Source organism: Antennarius striatus, chromosome 7, assembly GCF_040054535.1.
Source record: "Antennarius striatus isolate MH-2024 chromosome 7, ASM4005453v1, whole genome shotgun sequence".
Taxonomy (NCBI): Eukaryota; Metazoa; Chordata; class Actinopteri; order Lophiiformes; family Antennariidae; genus Antennarius; species Antennarius striatus.
This window is the reverse complement of record NC_090782.1, coordinates 3,879,000-3,901,691: the sequence shown is the minus strand read 5'-3', so window position 1 is coordinate 3,901,691 and position 22,692 is coordinate 3,879,000. Positions and strand designations below refer to the sequence as shown.

At 43.4% G+C, this 22,692-nt stretch overlaps 1 protein-coding gene across 4 annotated transcripts in view; it reads right to left on the bottom strand.

The window, feature by feature from the left end:
• The window catches only part of ralgps2 (Ral GEF with PH domain and SH3 binding motif 2), a 74,107-nt gene that overhangs the window by 25,614 nt on the left and 25,801 nt on the right, over nt 1–22,692 (bottom strand). For 2 of the 4 annotated variants that reach the window (XM_068318662.1, XM_068318665.1), the window contains exons 3-9: nt 21,267–21,390; nt 20,859–20,966; nt 18,040–18,090; nt 11,330–11,413; nt 4,220–4,309; nt 4,038–4,130; nt 3,332–3,458 (exon numbers count right to left, since the gene is read on the bottom strand). In XM_068318662.1, the coding sequence (XP_068174763.1) occupies nt 3,332–3,458; nt 4,038–4,130; nt 4,220–4,309; nt 11,330–11,413; nt 18,040–18,090; nt 20,859–20,966; nt 21,267–21,359 (646 nt within the window). In that variant the 5' untranslated portion in view covers nt 21,360–21,390. Of the gene's footprint in view, nt 1–3,331; nt 3,459–4,037; nt 4,131–4,219; nt 4,310–11,329; nt 11,414–18,039; nt 18,091–20,858; nt 20,967–21,266; nt 21,391–21,708; nt 21,778–22,692 lie in introns of all 4 variants that reach the window. The other 2 variants (XM_068318663.1, XM_068318664.1) reach the window with 2 other exon arrangements.

Genomic DNA, 22,692 nt, shown 5'->3' with positions numbered 1-22,692 from the left:
CAGCGGATACTGTGTTTTTATTCGAGTATCAGCCAATACTGTGTTTTTACATTACATAAGACGAAATTTCTTTCGTAAGTAGAGGTAATATTTTCCTGCTGAGAAATTTCGTAAGTAGAAAATTTTGTAAGTAGAGACATTCGTAAGTAGAGGTATCACTGTACAGAAATTAGATTAAAACAAATGATATAAAAGTGAAAGCTTCACAGAAGGTGAGGACAGATATGAAAACAGGGAGGACAAAAATGCCGCTGCTGTGGAAAATATAGATTAAAATGAAAGACTTAAGGAGACTAAGACCAGATAAAAAGACAAAGACAGTCAGGGTTGAGGAGGAGGGGAACATTCCTTCCACATAAAACCATTTGAGATTTTCTTTCCCTAAAATACAATCATATTTTGAAATCACGCCTTCCCTCTGGACCTTTCCCTTTGAGCAACTGTAAGTCAGAACAGACGGGAGCAGTCTGACACAAACGCTGGAGGGGCTCAGACACATGCAGTCGACAGTTTAGCTCACAGACAGTGAAGTAACAAAACCGCCGGGTAAGCGTGCTGTCAACCATCTAAGATATTTTACATGTATGCAGACCAGGAGCCCATAATGGCTGCAGCCCCTTGACTGTAGCCATTAGAAAATGAAACCTCAGTTGACTGGACTAATTTGTTGAACATGTATCACACTTAATGCTTTCCATTACACTGGTTATTGCAAAAGATATTGGAAGAGAAATCCCAACATACAGAAATGACATGCTGGAGCAAAAGGTTCAAAAGCTGGTTTCTTATTCTACGTACAATTCGTCTGTATTTCGAGAGACAAAGGTTACGGTAGATCCTGACGTCAATGCTATAAATATCAAGATGTTTAGAGAAAAGTCATGTTAAAACCCCAACAAGGGACCCATTTCAACTACACCTTTCACTCTTCTGTCTGATAGATTACTGTCCTATTAAACTAATGCCTTTGTTATGCTTTAAATAGTTTGTCCTTTACCAAATATACCTTCATGATAGTGTTAACACACACCTGCAAGCAGAGAGCATGGCTGAACTGATACATTGGCGTGAAGAAGTGACCCCATCCTTTGAACTTTTTCACATTTTGTCACGTTGCAAATATATTTTATTGGAATTTTATGTGAAAAAAGTGGCACACCATTGCGAAATACAAAATATACATGCTTTTAGTTATTTTTTAACAAGTAAAAAAACCTGAAAAGTGCTGTGTACAAAAGTTTTCAGTGCCTCCCAGTCAATACTTCGTGGATCTGCCTGTTGCCTTAGTAGGTTTGCCGTTGTGCCGTACGCTTTCCAATTCCGGCTGATGGATTGAACAGTGCTCCCTGAGCTGTTCAAACCTTTGGTTTTATAGTTTAACCCTGGTTTAAACTTTTTCCCTGACCTTTAACCCTGATCTGACCTTGTACTTCATGAGGCTGTTTGCTACCCGATATTCTCTGAACAAACCTCGGAGGCCATCACAGAACAGCTGGATTTGTACTGAGATTAGACCTCACACAGATGAACTCTATACTTTTGCACAGCATATTTTCAGCTTATTTAAAATATGTATAATTTTCATTGTACTTCACACTTGTGCGTCACTTTGTGTTGGTCTTTCACATAAAATTCTAATATATTTATGTTTTACACAGGGCAAAATGTGGAAAGGTTCAATGGGTCTGTTTACAGCAAGCCACTGTATCCGTCAGTGATGGACGACTGTTACTGGCCGCTGCTGTGTCACTTCTGCTATGTGGATTGACAACAATTTGGAGAAACATTTTAAAGCGAGTGGGGGTTGTCAGTCAAGCTATACATCACTATGGAGCCCAGGTCCTTGCATGACTGGTCAGAGAACAAGAACATCTCATTTGAGCACTTAAGCAAGCCTAGTCAGGAGAGCAGTGTAGACAGGACAGGGCTGTGTCTGTCAAACCTAATAGCAGGTCAGAGATCGGCAGTCATTCGTGAGCACACACACACACACAAGCACAAACGTATGACTGTGTTGAAACCAGATTCGTGCACCTCAATAGCAGACACAGGGCTCTTTCTCCAGCTTTGTCAAAGCTGAAGATAGGCATCACACCTAGAAATACTTAAATCACACAAAAATACAACTAAAATGACACACTGGCACATTTTGTAGAAGTCAACATGCACATGGTGATTTTAGCTTCTGCTGTGGACATCAGTACAAACTGCATGACTGGTCAGAGAACCGGAACATCTCATCTGAGCATTTAGCAGTCTAGCTAGCACTTGGTTTGGTGTTCAGGGAGGAAAACTTGCCCACAAATACATCAAGAGAACCCCTCCGACCCAAATTCACACCACACAGTTTACGTTGTGAGTTATACTCTGGAACAAGCACTGTTGCTTTGAGTCAGTTTTGTTTAATTATCAGTCACCCGCCCCCTCAGTGAAAGTTGATGGATTTATGATGAAGGACAACATCTGTGAACAAAGAGTAGCCACTCTTTCCTTCCCGAGTGCCAACTTGGCTGGGTCCAGCCCTGAGGACAGCCAGCTGGTCACACATCGCACATCTGCATGCATCACTGACAGACTCCGACTGTGGAGAAACATTGTCTGACTCACAAGAACATGACTTGCGACACAAAGAGACCCCACCCTGAAAACAACAGTTACTCATCAATGAGATTTCTACCAATTACCAAGTGGATGGAAAGTCTCTCCTAATTCTCACACACGCACACAAACAAATGAGCAAATAGGGGACATTTCGCATGATTGCATTTGTCTCATAGTTTGTTTTATCCATACAGCGCCATCATGGAATTAATGACATGTTTTTAAGTGTCCTTAACTACAAACAGACCCTAGGAGTGTTTGTGCTTGTGTCGGTATTTGCTTGCATGCACTTGAAAATGTAAGATGAATCACACACCCTGATGGGAAGAGAGGCAGTGCAAAATAGCACTGAAATAAGACCACACACGTGTTCCCTTATTTATCATATTCAGTATTAACATCACAGTGACTGCGTTCTCCACCGATGTTATGTTGTGCAGCCAAGGACAGAAGGAGAAGCTGTATCCTTATGCCACTCATCATGAGTGCTTGGTACTTTCGAACTCACATTATTGGAGAACCAGAATAAGACAGACTCACAGGAAGAGACAATCAGACAATGTCTAATGATATATGATACCTGATGGGCTGTGAGATAATAACACCAGACACAAATAGAACCTTTTCCTCGGATAAAACTTTGACCATAAAACAGCCTAATAAAGTCGCAGTTAGCAAAGACATTCTCCAAAGATCAAACCTTTTAGTGTTAAGTGTGTGTGTTTATTACCTAGGTATGGCATGCATGAGACCATACTCTGGCTGCTTGTGAAGTCCCTCAGACGTTTATAGTTGTCTTCTTTGGACATCAGGTAGTCGAGCCGCTCAAATGTGGCCTTGTCCTTCCGACTCAGTAGCTGCATGGTGAAGAGAATAAAACTGAATACAGAATTGACTATATCCTGCCACATTTACGAATAAATGGATTCTTCTGTAATATCTGATGAAGGGCTGTAAAAACTGTCTGCGTTTAAAAAAAACACTGAGCTGATCAGCTGGGGAGTTAGAGATCCACACAACAAACTTTATGTAAACTCTGTATTTGTCGTGAGGACAGAAACAGGCTGGATGCTGTCGTGCTTTTTTGAATGGATATTGATATCGGATTCAAAGCATTGAATTGTCTGCAATTGAAGAATGTGCTCAAAAACAAAATCTCATAAAACTTGAGTGAAGATGGACTGTCATGTTTGAAAACCTCACAAATGGTTGATGGGTTGTCCAATTATTACTTCATAACATGAGCTTAAGCAAAAACAAGCGTTTCTATTTGTATTCACTGACCTCCATCGTACATCTTATCATGTCGCTTGTGTGCTAGTTTGAATTTGTGTCTGTGTTCAGACCTTTTTTAGAGATCTGGGGATATCCCACTTTTACTGACAGCATTCTGATCATAATCCAGACATTTCTTCAAAGAAGATAAAATAACTCACCGCCCATGTTTTGGTTAGTCTGAAGATGGGAGCACTTTGTAACGCTGACACCACGGCCATGACCGCATGAAGGTTGTTCATGTCACACAGTTTCTATGAAAAGTTGCATTATATAAAGCATACATTAACTCAGGCTTACACTGTAAACATTCATATAGATAGAACAATGTCATGCTGTGTACCTTGGCAGTGCGAATGTACATGCTCAGCACTTCAGCTCTGATCTTCAAAGTTTGTGCAAGAAGGATCTCCCGTACCACCCAGAAACTTGTCTGGGAAAAAAAAAATCCACAGAGATTACAGTACCAAGCAACACTTGCAAATCTTGATGAAAACAGAACTGGGATACAGCAAAACTGATGACACAGAAAGATTTATTTCCGTTACGTTACATTTTTCAAAGCGCAAAGAAAACTTCAAGTACGTACAAAGTAAGACAGGAAGTTCAGCTTTATGAAATCTCTAATGTTTCAGAGCCGTGATCTGGAGAATAGTCACAGAACTTGGTGCTGAAACCAGTTTAAAACGCAGCAGGGAAGCCAAACTGTTCATGGAAATGCTCCATTTGAGATGATTATAAAATAGCTCGAGCAAAAAAAAAAAAAAAAGTCCAACTAATTCCAACTGATTACACAATAGACACGTACCATAACTAATGTGTCAAATCAGACAAGAATGAAGTCACAAATCTGCCTCTTTCGAGAGAAGAGCGGTAATAAGTACACAGACAAGTCAATGAATCAGTCAGGGGTTCAGGGGGGAAGAGGGAATGGAAAGAGGAACAGGAGGAAAGTAAGAATAGATCAAGTAATTGAAGGAGACATTTTCTTCAACACCACAGGGCTCTGTGGAGAATTCGAGGCCCACAGCTGTCTGCACATTGCCTTTAGGATAAGACCGCCGCCCCCTCGCCGAACTTTGACCATCTTCACTTTTTCTTCTAATGCAGAATCATTTCTCTTTTTCTGAATCGTTCTCTCATTTTGCTCCAAACCAATTCTTCTCTCCGGCTAAACTTTAGTGATTGCTGATAGAGCTGACATTGGGGTCAACATTCCTCCATTCAAGCCACAAACCTCTTGGTGTGTTTAAATAAACACAAAACGTATGTTCGCTCCTTGGTGGATTTCGACATTCTTCCTGTGTGCAAATTAACCTACAGCTGACTTTGCCTGCATTTTCCTGGAAACGACCCAATGGTTTGTTTGTTTCAGAGATGAGGTGAAGAGCTGAGGGGTGAAGAGATGAAGTCCAGCTTCACTCTCTCTCTCTCCCCCCCAATCTCTTCTCTTAAGAACAAAAGATACAGTCATTAAACTCAGTGCGGTCTATGGAAGGTCTGTATTACCACGACACAGACAGATGTGTTCAATTTTCATCAGGAGACGTTTCAAAGGCAAAGAGGGAGTAGTGAAGGTGGAGAGATTAATAAGTAGTCGACTTCCACTGGCTTCTATTTTTTAAATTTGAGTCTTGAATGTTAAATGTCTTCCTTTTACCTATAGCTAACAGCACAGTGGAGTTTTAGTATCTGAGAAATGTCATTCTATTCAACTTCCTCAGTGGTGCTGAGGATGTCTAGACTAAGTATGTGTCTAAAAATCACCATCCCACCAGGGGATCAGTACGTACTTGTCTGCCTGTTCCTCTCAAACTGCATAGTGATGACATCACTCAGACTGCAGTTCCCTACACACACAGATTCAAGTGTGTATATGAGACGGAGCGGGGGCATTTGGGAGTTGTGCAGACAAAGTCCTGTCTGAACAGATCTCATGTTACAACCTGAAGCAAAGATCATGTCTTTGGCGCTACATTTATCAACAAGTCTTGAACTCCAGATGAAGCTGTGTGGCCCCAGCAGTCCATCAATCACAAGTAGTCAAAGGTAGAGAGATGAGCAACAAGAGTCTAGTTCTAGCAAAGATGGCGGCTACTGACAAACAAGCTGATGACAGTGGGATTTGATCTCTACAGTGGGAGAAAATGAATTTAGACACCTGACCAGACACTATTGCTCCATCAGCCATAAACAAGTAAGGTTGGATAAGTTTGCAATTATTAAGACTTTATTTTTGCATTTAAAAAAAGCTGCACATGGAATGTAATTGTGACTTCTTTCACACCTAAAGTTGGACAGGATACAGCACGCAGTATTTTCCAGCCATTGAAATTCGATGAATTTTTGTAGCTTTTTTTGTCGATTGAAGTGACAATTTACTCCAATGTACAAATCCAACTCTTTCTGTGACTCACTGGTAGAGCAGACATCCAGCTGCTCAGTGGTTCAATCCACTGTCCCTCTACATCTTGAAGTGCAACCCAAATCGCCCCCAGTGGCCGTTCCACCCGTGTCACTAGTTCCAGCTTTTAATGAAGTGGAGCCTGCAGTGGTACAAATGCTGCAGCTGTGTGAAGTGAATGGGTTAATGCTGGCTTGCTTTGTAAAGCGTTTTGCATGCAGACTAGAAATTACAGCCCATTTACCATTTGTTGAAATTCTAGTGACTTATGAAAGAAGTTTTTTTTTTCTTTTACTATTGTGTAAGTGTCTGGTTTATCTTTGTACAAAACCCAGTAAGATAGTGTGGTTTGACCATAATAGGCTCTGAATTACTTTCTCCTTGCTGTCTTTTTTACAAAGCCACGTTCTCATCTGCTTCACTTGTTCCAACAGTGCAATGCCAACAAACTGAGGACTGAAGAAAGAATAATATGGCTTTGGCTCACGCTGAGGACCTTTCTGGGGTTCTCTGCGGTTTCAATCCAAGTCCCACTATCCAAGAAGCTATTTTTCCAACAGTTGATGTGTTCAGCTAGCATTGTGAATCCCAGTTTCCATAGCAACAAACTCCTGTTACATCATCTCATACTTATATTGAGGAAGTGAAGTGGAAATTAAAGAAAACTGGCAAATGCACGAGAAATAGAACTTCATAGAGTCAAGTACATTAAAGCCATCATGAACACAAACTGCTGCCCGTAGATTTCACCTAGGGATAATTTTTTATCTACATGATATGTAGGGAGGAGAAGATGAGGAGCTGGCCTCAAAAGCAACCAGCCCTGATGATTCAGGAAAGAGGGAAATGATACATTGGAAAGAGGAGCTGTAATCCTGCACGAGAGACCATCTGTGGGACCACCTCTGCTCTTCGGACCCGGCAATCCGAGGCACTCATCATTATCACCAGTGACTTTAATCACGTCACTTTGGACTCATCTCTCCCCACAACAGAACCATCGATCTGTTCTACACTAATGCTAAGGAGGCATACACCGCCACCCCCCTCCCTCCACTAGGTAAATCAGACCATAACCTAGTGTACCTACAGCCCACCTACATTCCGCTGGTCAAACAGCTGCCAGCAACAACACGGCGGGTCAGGAGGTGGTCCCCGGAAGCAGAGGAGATGCTAAGGGACTGCTTCCAGACCACCAACTGGTATGTTATTGTGGGCACACATGGGGAGGACATTGAGGGGGCAGGCTCAGTGTTTTACAGATTACTTGAACTTCTGTGTGGAGACTGTGGCCCCTGTCAGGACAGTCAGGTGTTACCCCAACAACAAACCCTGGGTAACAAAGGAAGTCAAGGCCGCCTGAACAGGAAGAAGCGGGCGTTCAGGAGCAAGAACCAGGAGGAGATGAGTAAGGCCCAGCAGGAAGTGAGACTCTGCCTGAGGGAGGCCAAGGAGGCGTACAGGAGGAAGCTGGACAAGCAGCTGGGGTGCAACCAGGTGCGGGAGGTCTGGAATGGGATGAGAACCATCACCGGACAAGGGAAAGGGCGCAGCACTGTAGAGGGGAATATTGAATGAGCGAATGAACTAAACTGCTTTTTCAATCGGTTCAGCTCCCCCGCCACTCCCAGCTCCTCGTCCCAGGCCTCTCCTGGCCCTGCATACCGCTCCACTGATCCTCCCTCCTCCTGTGCTTCCTCTTCTTCCACCCCTGCCACTTCTCCCGAGCCTACTCCAAGAACTGCGAAGCTTTACGGCCCCTCCTCAACCACTCTACTTCCAACCTCACCACGTCCTCCTGCTCCCACCACGACTGAGACCGTCATCACTGTAGACCTGATGACAAACAACGTTGATGAGGTCTGTCCCTGTAAGGCGGCTGGACCGGATAAGGTCTCCCCAAGACTCCTCTGAGCCTGTGCTTCGGAACTGGGAACAATCCCCAAGTACGTCCGTATGGGGATTGTTAGTCTTCTATGGTGACCAGCAGCACTGGGGCGCCACAGGGCACGGGTCTCTCCCCCGTTCTTTTCACCCTCTACACATCGGTCTTCAAGCACAACTCGGATACCTGCCACATACAGAAGTACTCCGATGACACTGCGATAGTGGCATGTATCCGGGAGGGTGATGAGGGGGCGTACAGGGCATTGGTGGCTGACTTCGTGGAGTGGTGCCAACAGAACCAGCTCCAGCAAAACGTCTCCAAGACGAAGGAGATGGTGCTGGATTTCCGGCGGGCACCTCCCTCTCCACAACCAGTGATCATCGAGGGCAGAGAGGTGGAGGTGGTAGAAAACTATAAGTACCTGGGACTGCAGCTAGACAGCAGACTGGACTGGTCACTCAACTCGGACTGTGTGCACAAGAAGGGGCAGAGCAGGATGTACTTCCTGAGGAGGCTGGCCTCCTTCAACCAGGGCTTTGAACCAGAATTTTTTGCCAATCGGTTCATTCTGAACAGAAATGGAATTATAACGATTCTGGTTTTGCTTTCCACCCATAAACTGACGTTCCCGAACCGGTTAGAACAAAAAACTAAAGTTCCTGAACTGATTAATAACGTTCCTTGTAAATATAAATATGTAGGTGCCGTATTTTGCACACATAAGACACGCTTAAAAGCCTTAAAATTTCTCAAAAATCAGCGCTGCGCCTTTAAACATTAAGCGTCTTATGTGTACACCGAGTTCCAAAATCTGTAAAAATGTTTTTGTGTGACTTTAGTCTGCGATCCGCCAGATCGGCCATTGTCCACCGACATAGGACGTATTACGTCACTATGTACGACGGCAGCGATACACCAATTAGAGAACATGACGCAAGGCTACGTCTGGCACACTCCCGGTAGGTACCGGTATCAGTATACGCCGGTACTGTACTGCAGGTATGCTGTTGACCACATTTGTTTGGCTACAGACCCCCGACGATGACGTCAGCGAAGAGACACGCTTACGACGCAACATGTAAACTCCAGGCTATCAGTTACGGTTCACGTAAAGAGACCGGGTGGCTTTTTTCACACTTTGCCATCTCTCTTGATCTGTGACTCAATGCATGCCCACACCACCGCGTCAGTCAAAAACCTCGTCAAGCGGCTGAATTCGGAGCTTGCCATCATCCCGGAGGATTAACGAAAGAACTCCAACCGCTGGACATCGCTGTAAACAGAGCCTTTAAAGTTAAGCTGCGTGTGTGGTAGGAGTGATGGGAAACACGCTTACCAGGACTGGAGGCAGTGCAGAGCGAGTTACACCCCCACAATATGGATTGCGGATGCCTGGACTAACGTGTCTGCTTCAACTTTTGTCCGATGTTTCGCTAAAGCCGGCATCATTACCAGACAGCCCCCGGGAAACCAGACGGTCAGCAATAGAGAAATTGCCGAGCTATTCAATGCAGACCGAAGATGAGGACTTCGAAGGATTTAGCACAGATTTATCAAAAAATAAGGAAATAAAAACATTTAAAAAATGTCGGTGTATTTTTTTGAAATTTAAATACGTAGTACAACACAGTTCAACTACAGTCACTTTTTTGCTTCCGTTAGCAACCATGCACCAAATAATGTCCGTTATTTAGACTGCGCCTCTTTGTACAATGAGCCGAATGGTGCGCAACTTAAGGACTTTTAATTTGCAACTAAGGCAATTACTTTATATACTATAGACTATAATTACAGATATATCCCTACCCTACAGTAAACAGTACCACAGCACTACACCACTGCTTTATGCAAGTTATATCACTGTAGTTAAGGCTTATGCCTCCTACTTAGACACTACATGAAATAAGACAAGAATAACTTCCACCATGTCATATATTGCTGAACAACAGATCTTCAATTATGCTTCTCCCATAGCTCAATATTACTACAAAGCGTTGGCAGTACGGGGGCACACTGCTCGGAAAATGACTGCAGCCAATGAGTTGATGTCTAAATCATACATTTTTAAGATTGACATACTGCAGTGTTTACCTGTTATGATTAAATAGTGACTGGGAGACCTCCCTTTTCTTAACTGCTGCTGATAGCCGCTACTTCTCTGTGCTCTCATCCCGCGTCCAGTGAATGACAAGAAGTGAAACATGAGGTCAATACTTTTTTCAATGAACGAAAAAAACCCGGTATTAACTAGTTTACAATTATTTTCTGTTCCAATTCTGTTCCGGAACATAAAAAAATATTGGTTTTTGTTTTCGTTCCATGAACCGATTGAAAGCCCTGCCTTCAACATCTGTCCTAAGCTCCTTCTGATGTTCTATCAGTCCGTAGTCTCCACTGTGCTATCATATGCCATTGTGTGTTGGGGTGGGGGGCCAGGAAAAGAGATATGGACCGTCTGAACAGACTCATCCACAGAGCGGGCTCAGTGGTCGGGCTGAGTCTGGACTGTGGATACACTTCTGGAGAGCAGGACCAGGTCTAAAGTTAAGGCTATCGTGAACAACACCAGCCACCCCCTGCACACCACCTTCTCCCAGCAGAGAAGCACCTTCAGTGGCAGACTGCTGTCACACAAAGCCCCCACAGAGAGGTTGAGGTCCTCCTTCGTGCCCCGTGCCATCAGGGGGTACAATGACTCTCTCAGGAGGAGCGAGGGGGAGGTGGCGAGGTCAGCACACGGTTGAATGGATTTAATTTAATTTTATGCTGTTTATATTTTAATTTTATGCTGTTTATATTTTAATTTTATACTGTCCATATTTTAATTTTATACTGTTTATATTTTAGTTATAGTTTAGTTAATATGTCCTGTTAGTGCTGCATGTGTCTGTTAGTGTAGTGTATGCCTTGTGGTATGTCCTGTGATGTCAGTGTTTCTTTTTCTCCTGGTGTTTAATCCAGTATTTATTCGTGATGTAATGCCTGAGCAGTGGATATGTACAATTTCCTCCGGGATTAATAAAGTATCTATCTACCTATCTAATCCCACCTCCTGGACCAAGATTCATAAATCTTTTAAAATTAAAAATTGTCGAAAGGCCTATTTTCTCCTATCTTTCAGTGAATGAGTACTGAATGTTGACATTGCATACACGCCTCACCTGGTTGAACCTGCGAGTGAAGGCTACGACGTTCGGAGCCAAGCTGTGCTTCTCCTTCTTGTTCCAGCCACAACTCGACAGCTCCTGGAAACAAAAACAAAGAAGACAGAGAGCTTCACATCATATCCTGAAGCACTTATTTTCATTGAATACAGATTATTATACTTCATGCACTCCGTCAGAGGTCAGTCAGTCATAAGTGGAAATGAAGCATAAAAAAAGTGACTGAAGAGAGAGAAAACCGATTGATGACAAGATCGGTCAAAGATGAAATTAATCAATGACTGCAAAAACAGATAACACTATCCAGGAAAAGGTCTTCTCAGCACTCAGTCCTCGTTTTAATTAGTCCAGTGTCAAGTGAGTGGGAATGTGAAAAAAAAATTCATCATCAAAAATGATTTGACTCAGTTGTTTAAAGTAGTCTGTTTATGGCTGGACCACCAGTGGCTCTGCTGAAGACTGCTTTAACTAATCCAAGTGTTATTTTATCTGCACATCTACAAAACCAAAGATGTACCTGATGTAAATAATTTAGTTCTTGTTTGTTACTTGTGGCCTGAAACACACACACCGAAATGTAACGAAGCAAAGCATTAATATTCACATGATGGAGGCATAATGTGCAGCAGGAAGCACAGGCGAACCAATAGTACATCTGCAGCAGGTGGTGCTGGTAGGAACATATACAATTATATAGAATGTAACTATGTCTAGACTGTCCTACTAAAATACAAGTCCCCCAATAAACAATGGGAGTAATCTAACTTGATTTAAAATATTTTGAAGGCTTTTTGTAGGGAGATATATTCATCAATTATTTCTAAATCACAAGAAGAATCAAGAAAACACTTGCATAAAATGTCAAACACAAATTCTAGTCAGGGGATGTCACCTCATTGCAGTGTTGAGTTTATGTGTTTTGTAAATGGATTGACAATATAGTACGTGTTCAATAATTGAAAGTGTCTTATTTACTTTTCTTAACTGTAATGAATAATGTAAGCACTCAGCAGCTGTGGAAGCGACAGTGTCTATAATTATTTCAGTTCACTAAGGGGAAGTCGGCAGCTTTGGATCCTGAACGCAGACAAATCTTTTCAACATATCGAGCTGGTTTCCGTCTGGCCTCGGCTGCTGACCTCAGTGATGAGGTGAAGATGTGGACCACACAGACGTTCCAAGGGGATCCCAGACCCTCAGTTGACCCTGCAGCCTGCACATGGGACATGTACGCTGACGTAACGGTAAGGAAAATGTTGTGCCAGCTCTCCTCCTAAGCCCTTCAGTCCAGCCAATTTGGACAATAATATTAACACAAGCATGCACGTGCGCGCGCACACACACTGTATTACACACACACACACACACACACACCCTCTACCAAACAGCTCCCGATTCCAGGCTGAGCTGGATCACAACCAGACAGCGTCAGGAGAAGCTGACCTCAGTCAGGAGAGAATCAGGCAGCCAGCAGCGGTAAAAGAAGCATTGTGTTGAATAAGGGTGTTTATTATTCCTACAAGGGCAAGCTGAGGCTTCTGAGCCTGTTTCTGGAGTCAGGTGAAGGAGAACAGTGAGTGATACTGTTAAGACTAGAAAAGAAAACCTAGTAAAGTATGATGGCATCATCTGACAGGGTTTAAGTCTGTGGGGCCTCCTAAGAGTTGGTGCATGTTGTGTCCATCACTGGAAGGAGTTAAATCATGGTTTACTAAACATCTGTCCTTTTAAAATAAGCCATTCCATATGTGTCAATCGTTCTCTACTCAATACACATATAACAGTATTGATGGTTCATGAATAAAGAGGTCCACAGTCGGTGGGAGGTGGGTGTGTTTGTGTGTGGAAGTTGACCAACCACCTGACCACCCAGGTAGGAGGTACACCCACACCCAGCTACATTACAGCAACCTGTGCAAACCCTCCTATACTGGACCAAATGGGATGGTCTCCTAATCGTTTAGTACAACTAACTAGAGTCCAAAGTCATTGAGACAATGTTTAACTTTTAGCTGTTGTGTGAAAATGTTTCTTCGAGCTTACATTATCACATTTTTCTCATGTTGAATCACAATCCAAAACAGTATTCTAAAAAAATCTGACAACACAAGTTTAAGTATCAGCCTAAGGGGACGGCTTAAATGTTGAACAAAAGGGCGCAGTAAAAAAACACGTGTGCTTTGCAAAACGACCAAACCTCAAACGGCCACTCTTTTCCACATTCTGGTCTGCCTGAGCAGCATTTTTATTAAAACACGGTCTTATGGGGGCTGCTGAGAACTGACTACACCTGCACTGTAGGGTTCATAAAGCTAACGTGTTAAAAAACCGTCATCAACACTGGCAGAGTATTATTATATAAATTAGCTTACTAATTTGCAGCAACAACTTATGGGCATTTTCGTTTCAGAGCCAGTCAAAGACGTTAAGAGAGATTAAATTCCTCCCAGGAATTAATGATCAGAAACCAAATCAAAACATCTCCAAACTTAAAATGTCCATTTCCATTTCTAATTATCCACTACCTCAGTTTTCTATTACAAGCACATTGAGAAACCTCTTATGTAAACAGTGGTACAGGCTGAATAAGATAACCAGATACAGCTGAGCCACTAATTGTGATTACTTCATGTAATCCACACCACAACAATTCTTCTTGCTTTGTCCTCAGCGTGAATGGAAAACCGAAGCATTGTGATCGTAGAGCATTTGAAGGGAGGCCACAGGCCAAGACATGAAGATAAAGGATGCAAAAGAAAAGGAGGAGGAGGTGAGTTTGACAAGAGAGGAGAGTAATATACTGTACTAAAGATGACAAGAAGTAACACAGCCGAGTGCAATAGTTGTACCTGTTGCTGGTTTTTACTTCAGCTTGTATTGTGAAGAAAACTGCATGCCAGGTTATTCCAGATTTATGATACTACTGCGATCCCTTATAGATTTTTTTTAAAAAGCAAGACTTAAGTAGAAACAAATGGAAATGGAGTGAAAAAAAGGGAAAATGCACAGTGTCTCAGTCAGGCAGTGAAAACTATAGGCTGTGGTAGGCTGCGCTCACTTTGGATATAATTACTTTTCCAGGAGCTCTTTTCGAACATTTTGTACCATTTAAATAGCAATACAGGTCACCATGTTCCAACATGATGGCTGCATTATTTAAACTAAACATAATCAAAAAAGCTGTAAGCATAAGAAAAATCAATAGAAATATAGGTTTGACATTTAATGTATTTTGATCTCATCTCAGTGTTTTTATCAGTATCTTAAAAAGAATTTGACAAAAGCCTCACTGACAAAAGCCACCATGGACTTTCTACACTATTTTCTCCACATTATGTTGACAATCATGCTGACATTACCCTTCCCTTCAGTGTTCACTGGGCAGATCTCCACCAGAACACAAGTATGGGCTGTAAAGCTCAACAAAGTGTGTGTAGCATTATATTCATGTGTCAGAAAGAGCTGCCATTGCATAACATATTGGGAGTACCGTATTTTCCGCACTATAAGGCGCACCTAAAAGCCTAAAATTTTCTCATAAACTTATTTAGTTTAACTTATTAGTAACATATTAGTCTGTGGAAACACACGGAAAAACTGGCATAAAGGTGAAAGACCCTCAAAGCTGAACTTCCAGCCTTTTCTGAAATTTCAAGAGCAGAGTCACAGCTAGACAAAGGTGCCAACGGGTGTGCTGGATTGATTTACAAATGTAGTTGATAGCTCTGGGCTGGCGGCGGAGGGGCGCATTCAGGCTTGTGTATTCTTGTCTGCAGCGACGTGCTGTGAGATTCACGGCGGTGAGACACCGACGTTAAAGTCAGTTCTAGGAGTAAAACAGCGTCATATTTGGCAGTAAATTAGCAGCCTGACATTAAAAACTAGTCAAAAAATTGTTTAGGACACACAGCAGCAAATAGCTGCACCTCACCTCCGACTGGACTACCGATCGATCGAAACAATATTTAATTAATAAACGAAGACGAACGTCAGAGCTTAAATATCCGTTTCGAACTTCAGATCAGGAAATAATCTGCTCTGTTCACACTGACTGCACTCCTAATGAATTTAACCAGTTTTTAATGTCAGGTTTTTTAATATGCGTGTTGACTTCTTTCTAAGATGGCAAAGTGATCAAGTGATCAGGTTTCCTTGATGAGGCTCAGAATTACTTATTGACATAACAATAGGGGCCATTCAAAGGTAGTCAGGAAGTCATGAATGCAATCATGACTGCCTGAGCAGCGCGGCTCTATCTAAAGGACGGATTGCGCAACTACAGCCACTGCAGTTTATCAAATAAATTTTATTTTTTATTGTGTGCGCCTTATAATCCGGTGCGCCTTATATGAAATAAATTACAAAAACAAATTATTGATGGTGCGCCTTATAGTCCAGTGCACCTATTAGTGCGGCAAATACTATAAATGTTTTTTGCGATCACAATCAGTGGTGGAAAATATGAAGCCTGCAATTAAGACCAGAGTTTGTGTGTAACATAAACTACCTCCAACATCAAATCATCACTATTTCACAAGAGACCTTCAATCAGTTCAGAGGACCATTGATGCTGGATACTCTGAAGAACTAACATGTTTCTCAGCGGTACGTAAAAAGCTACCTAATAGTTGTTACCTGGGAGCTGAAGAAAATACTTGGCTGATATTGAAAACAGCCATTTGTCTGACTATGAATTACCACGGAGTATTAAAATGGAGTGGAAGAAATAAAAAGCCTTGTTATTTCCATGTCTTTTCACTCATTATTTTACATTTGTCTGTTGACTGGTTCCATGCTGGAGTGCAGTTCACCTCCCATCATCCACCCTACGACCCATCTGGAATTACTGCTTTAAATTTTGATAAGAGAAAACGTGTTGCTTACATTCCCTGCATCCCTTCCCCTCATCTTCTCAAGATTTAGTCTCATTCCAGTGGCATTTTACTCAAACCAATAGCCAAAGAACACATCGGTACACAAAATGAGGGTTGTAGATTACAACCTGTGTAAGAGTGTTTTACAGTCAAAACAATATGGTGTTCTCATCAATACTATTTGTGCTGCAAATAGAACACAAGTCTCTGTTGATCCATTATGTGTAAATAAATAACATGAAGCTCATTCACAGTAATATCTTACGGAGCCTCTCCTGAACATTTGATGTGTTCAGATTTTATGTCTCCAGTGTCAGAACAACTTGTGTACAACTGAGCTGGTGAGGCCTTTCAAGTTACTGTGAAACACCAGCCTCTCCTGTACATTGGAGATAGAAAGAAAAGACGACATCCACTATATTTCCTATCCAGAGGGGTTTGTCAGACTCACCGTCTCTTCACAATGATATTAATGTGTCCACCCACAGTGGAAGCACTTTACTGATACTGTGTGTAACCAGTATCTGCCCCAGCTTGATAAAACCTGTGCTAAACATATCTTCTCTTTTTCAGCATGAATTAAGTTGGATGTATTCAGGCTATGCAAAGGATAACATTCGCACTATGCAAATAGAACTAAAGTGTAAGCTCATCAGCAGTCACCGGGTTGTGCTGGCACTCACTAAATCAGTTTTTAAATCCATACAACCACAAAACAGCAACACTTGGAGAACCTGGTGGAAAGTTTGATTGGTCTTTTGTTTTTCTGATACAGAACACAAAATGTCAACTCTAAAATACTGAAAATCATCTGGATATATCTAAGTCTGGTAATATTTTCTGAAGAATTCATATCCATGTGAAAAACTGCTTGATGACCTCAGAACTATTACTGCTATAAATCATCAACAAGGAACCTAGTAACACAACAGACACTCTCCTGGTATGCACACACAAGCACACACACACACACCTCTTTGCAGAGGGTCGATTGATTAACAAGGGTCAGAACTCGAGCTGAGATTTAGGTCAGTCAGAGCCGCGTACTTTTATACCCAGTGAGAGGCGGTAAGGCCTCTTGTCCATGGCGTCTGGTCACTGCACACCGTTCACACTGCTGCTTTTCTTCCAACAGACTGCAGCCATCAACGCCTTGTCAGCCCTCCCCCTCCATCAGGCCAGAGATTCCTCTACTATTGCTCACTCCTCTTACTGCATCTTCTATTACAGGTCTCCCCCCCCCAAAAAAAAATCACATCATCTTTGTGCAAAAATTTTTGATTCACCCACTTTTAACCATTTGCCTCCTGCACTGGACAGTAAAGAAGAGAGTTTCATAAAAGTGAGAGCAGATTGAGCACAGACGCATATTGGCATTCATAAACGCTTCAGGTTCGTAAAACAAAACTTGGCCCCCTGCAGTCGAGGCGATGGAGTTGGATTCCAGATGACTTTCTTCTGACTGAAGAACAGCATTCCAGCGATGAGGAGGAATAAAATCTACCTTCTTTCAAATATTTAGCCTTTACATTTCGTCAAACTGTCTCAAGACTCACATGCTATCATTTGAATCGAAATGGGGGTCTGAGAATCATTGTGTGTGTGTGTGTGTGCGTGTTTTTAGCGAGGACTGGAAAATTGTTATACATATGCAACATCTGGAATCACAATACACCTAGCTCCACATGGATGATCTATGACCTCTGTCATAAACGAACAACCAGAGAAGAGAGAAAGCAGCGTGTGAGACAAAGATACTCTTTTGTGTAATGGTGACATGTGGACCTTATCATAAATAAACGCAATTGTGTCAGTTGTGTTTTATCAGCCCACCTCTGGCTGGATAGCCTTGAACACGGGAGCATCCATGAGCGTGATCTGGCCCTAGAGGAGACAAACCACAACAAATGAATGAAAAATGACTGAAATAAAGAAATAATGATCAGATATTCACCAAAATCACAACCCCATATCTCATTAATTGAGAATGTCAAATGAAACTTCAATATACTACTAAGTCATTGATCAAAATAGTATTTTGGACAAAGTGGCTATGTTGTCTCAGAGGTCTTGTCTTCATGTTGTCAGGATTTGAAAGGAAGAAGATAAAGTGTACCCTCTTGTGGCTGAATGGGGCAGATCAAGTGATTACTATCAGGGTTCGAAGAGGAGGGCAGACATGTTATTACGCTTTGGTTTGTTTCATTATTGCAGTTACTCACAGCAAAGTCAGGCTGATTCAAAAGACATCTGACTTCTGCTTGTATGGCCAAATATGAATTATTTCTGACCAAAATTCTCATTCTCCTCTCCAAGGAACCATCACCTTATCGTGGTGGAGAGGTTTGTGTGCCCTAAGGATCCTGGGAGCTATGTTGTCGGGAGTCTTGTACTCCTGGTAGGGTCACCCAAGGCAAACAGGTCTCAGGTGAAGGGCCAGACAAAGAATGGTTCAGAAGATCCCATGACATTGAACCTGAATGGTCGATATTCAAAGCTTCCATTGCTGAAGCCGCAGCTGAGAGCTGTGGTCTCAAGGTCTTGGGTGCCTCAAGGGGCGGTAACCCTCGAACACCGTGGTGGACCCCGGTGGTCAGTGAAGCCGTTCGACTGAAGGAGGAGGCCTTCAGGGGCATGTTGTCACTGGGGACTCCAGAAGCAGTTGCAGGGTACTGACAGGCCAAAAGGACTGCAGCCTCGGTGGTTATAGAGGCAAAACAGAGGGTGTGGGAGGAGTTCGGAGAGGCCATGGAGAAGGACTATCGGACGGCACCAAAGTTGTTCTGGAGGACTGTCCGACACCTCAGGAGGGGAAAACGGGGGACCATCCAAGCTGTATAAAGCAAGGATGGGACACTGTTGACCTCGACTGAGGAGGTTGTCGGTCGGTGGAAGTAACACTTTGAGGAACTCCTGAATCCAACTACCCCAACTGATCCGTCCTCTGTTGCAGAGGGCAGAGCTGGAGGATGATGGGGGATCAGAGTCAATCTCTCGGGGCGAAGTCACCGAGGTAGTTAAACAACTTCACGGTGGCAAAGCCCCGGGTGTTGATGAGATTCACCCGGAAATGCTGAAGGCTCTGGGTGTTGAGGGGCTGTCATGGATGACACGCCTCTTTAACATTGCGTGGAAGTCTGGGACAGTGCCGAAAGAGTGGCAGACTGGGGTGGCGGTTCCTCTTTTTAAAAAGGGGGACCAGAGGGTGTGTGCCAACTACAGGGGCATCACACTCCTCAGCCTCCCTGGGAAAGTTTACTCCAAGGTGCTGGAAAGGAGGGTCCGGCCGATTGTCGATCCTCAGATTGAGGAGGAACAATGTGGGTTCCGTCCTGGTCGTGGAACAACGGACCAGCTTTTTACTCTCACAGGGATCCTAGAGGGAGCTTGGGAGTATGCCCATCCAGTCTACATGTGTTTTGTAGATTTGGAGAAGGCGTACGATCGAGTCCCCAGGGATATACTGTGAGAAGTACTTCGGGAGTATGGGGTGAGGGGGCCTCTCCTCAGGGCCATCCAATCCTTGTACGCCCAAAGTGAGAGCTGCGTTCGGGTTCTCGGCAGTAAGTCGGACTTGTTCCGAGTAGCTGTTAGCCTTCGCCAGGGCTGTGCTTTATCACCAATTCTGTTTGTGATTTTCATGGACAGGATATCGAGGTGTAGTCGTGGTGAGGAGGCTTTACAGTTTGGTGGCCTGAGGATTGCATCGCTGCTCTTTGCAGATGATGTGGTCCTGTTTGCGTCATCAGCCTGTGACCTGCAGCGCTCACTGGTTCGGTTTGCAGCCGAGTGTGAAGCGGCGGGGATGAGGATCAGCACCTCCAAATCTGAGACCATGGTCCTCAGCAGGAAACCGGTGGACTGCCTTCTCCGAGTGGGGAATGAGGTCCTTCCACAAGTGAAGGAGTTTAAGTATCTTGGGGTCCTGTTCACAAGTGAGGGAACAATGGAGCTTTTGGACGGAGAATTGGGGCAGCAGGAGCGGTATTGCAGTCGCTTTACCGCACTGTTGCCACAAAGAGAGAGCTAAGCCGAGAGGCGAAGCTCTCCATCTACTGTTCAATCTTCGTTCCTACCCTCACCTATGGTCATGAGCGATGGGTCATGACCGAAAGAACGAGATCGCGAATACAAGCGGCTGAAATGGGCTTTCTCAGGCGGATAGCTGGTGTCTCCCTTAGAGATAAGGTGAGAAACACTGCTGTTCGCGAGGGGCTCAAAGTAGAGCCGCTGCTCCTTCGCGTGGAGTTAGTTAAGGTGGTTTGGGCATCTGGTGTGGATGCCTCCGGGACGCCTCCCTAGGGAGGTGTTTCTGGCACGTCCAGCTGGGAGGAGACTCCAGGACCAGGTGGAGGGATTATATCTCAACACTGGCCCGAGAATGCCTTGGGATCCCCCAGTCAGAGCTGGTGGATGTGGCCGGGGAAAGGGAAGTTTGGGGCTCCCTGTTGGAGCTGCTGCCCCTGCAACCCGACTACGGATAAGCGGTGGAAGATGGATGGATGGATTCTCATTCTGTTTCCTTCTCTATCATTCATTCCCCTCCTGCCTCAAAATAGCAAATCCCTATTTGCTCCCTAAAAATGCAGTTTCTCCAAGATGCATGTTGAGTAGTCGAGGACAAAGTCACAGAAAGATGACACACTACTTACTGCATATTCTTCTGGGGTAACCTTCAGCACATCAAACACCACGGCATCAAAACTCTTTTTCAGAGCTGAAGAACCCTTGTCAATGAGAGATTCTGAGCTGCTGCTCTTCTAAGAGAAGGACGGATGGACACAGAGCGTACACACACACACACACACACACACACACACACACACACACACACACACACACACACACACACACACACAAACACAAACACACACACACACTAAATTGAATAGCAATGGTAGCTGTGCTTTAAAAAAAAAAGTACATCTAGCGGAGAAGGGGTGAGGCACACAGGGTTAAAATCTTAATTTAAGCATACTCTGTAAAATATTAGGCAAGAACACACAAAATTAATTTCGGAGAAGCAAGGGTGGGGGTCTCCCGAGTGGGTGGGGCCTCACCTCAGAGAGGGTTGCAGCAGTGGTGGTAATGCCTGATTGACCATTTGGGAGGTCCATCACTCCACACCTATCAGCACCAGCGCAGGAGATCATTCGTCATTGTCAGCAAAGCCTACTCGGCCTTCTGAACAACACACATACACACACACACACACACACACACACACACACACACACACAGATTAGTGTGTACATTTTGCTCCACAACTTGGCCATCGTTACCAGTAAGTGTTCATAACAACCCACTGAGCTCATGTCAGCAGCACCACCTACTGACTATAAGGTGTCGCTTCAGACAAATTCAAAATGAAAATGAACTGAGCCGTGTCCAGCCTCAGAAAAGTTGTGACTGACTGAAATTAAGATGGTAATGAAAGTGTCGGCAGGTTTAGCAATTGTTTCAATAGATTACTGCATGCCATATGGATGGGTTGACTCACACCTGCTATTTACTAAACACAGGAGAGGACAGGACAGAAGGAGCTTAATCCCAGCATTAGGAAGAGATCCTCTGTGAAAGGAAGAAAGCCGCTGTCAGGTAGAGCCACAAAACTAACCAGCTTACACCAGACATTAGTCAGTTACCCACAGTCCCTCAGCGAAGTCTATCATGTTTCTGCACAAAGCAGAAACATGAAGGACTTCTTAATGTGTGTGTGTCTGTGTGTGTGTGATCTGCTATCACAGCAGAATGTTAATTACATTCTTAAGTCTTCAGAAATCCATTAATCATTGTTGGTTTGATTTATCAATAAAGAGTTCATAACAGAGCCTTAATATGCAGACTTTCTCCTCATGTTTGAACTGATGTTTGTTGTCCAGCACCTGCTCTGTACAGTTTTAGGATGTGTTTTAAGACTATGCATTGTTCGTTCTAAAATCTACAGAACGCTAATGGCAGCAGGAATAGACTAAACAAGTTTCTTCACGTCTTGGTTTTTACGGTCTTCTCAAAACCTGAATGTCAAGAATAAAAGTAGATCAGCACAAGCCATTAGAGGCTCTATGGGGAAGACCAAAGACGACATAATGAAAATTACAATGGTCTTCTGCCGTTTAGAATGATCTACATAACTAAAACACAGTTTGAAAACAGATTCAGTTAGTGTGAACCATGTCAGTAAACACTTTAACACGAGTCTCAATTACTGAATGTTGCAAAGATTAATTTTCTGTGATTTATTCAATCATGTTACCTGAAGGATAACTTGAATTTGCATGTGTCTCTTATTTTAACTTTAAACCTTCCTACGTGAAAACATAGTGAGACATTACAAGTTCAGGATATCTTCTTTCCAGCCAGTGACTGACTGGCAACTTTGTGTGCGTGTGTGTGTGTGTGTGTGTGTGTGTGTGTGTGTGAGAGTGTGTATATTGGCTGGCTTAGGGCTAAAGCTGACGACGTCTGAAGTCTGGAGCCATTAGC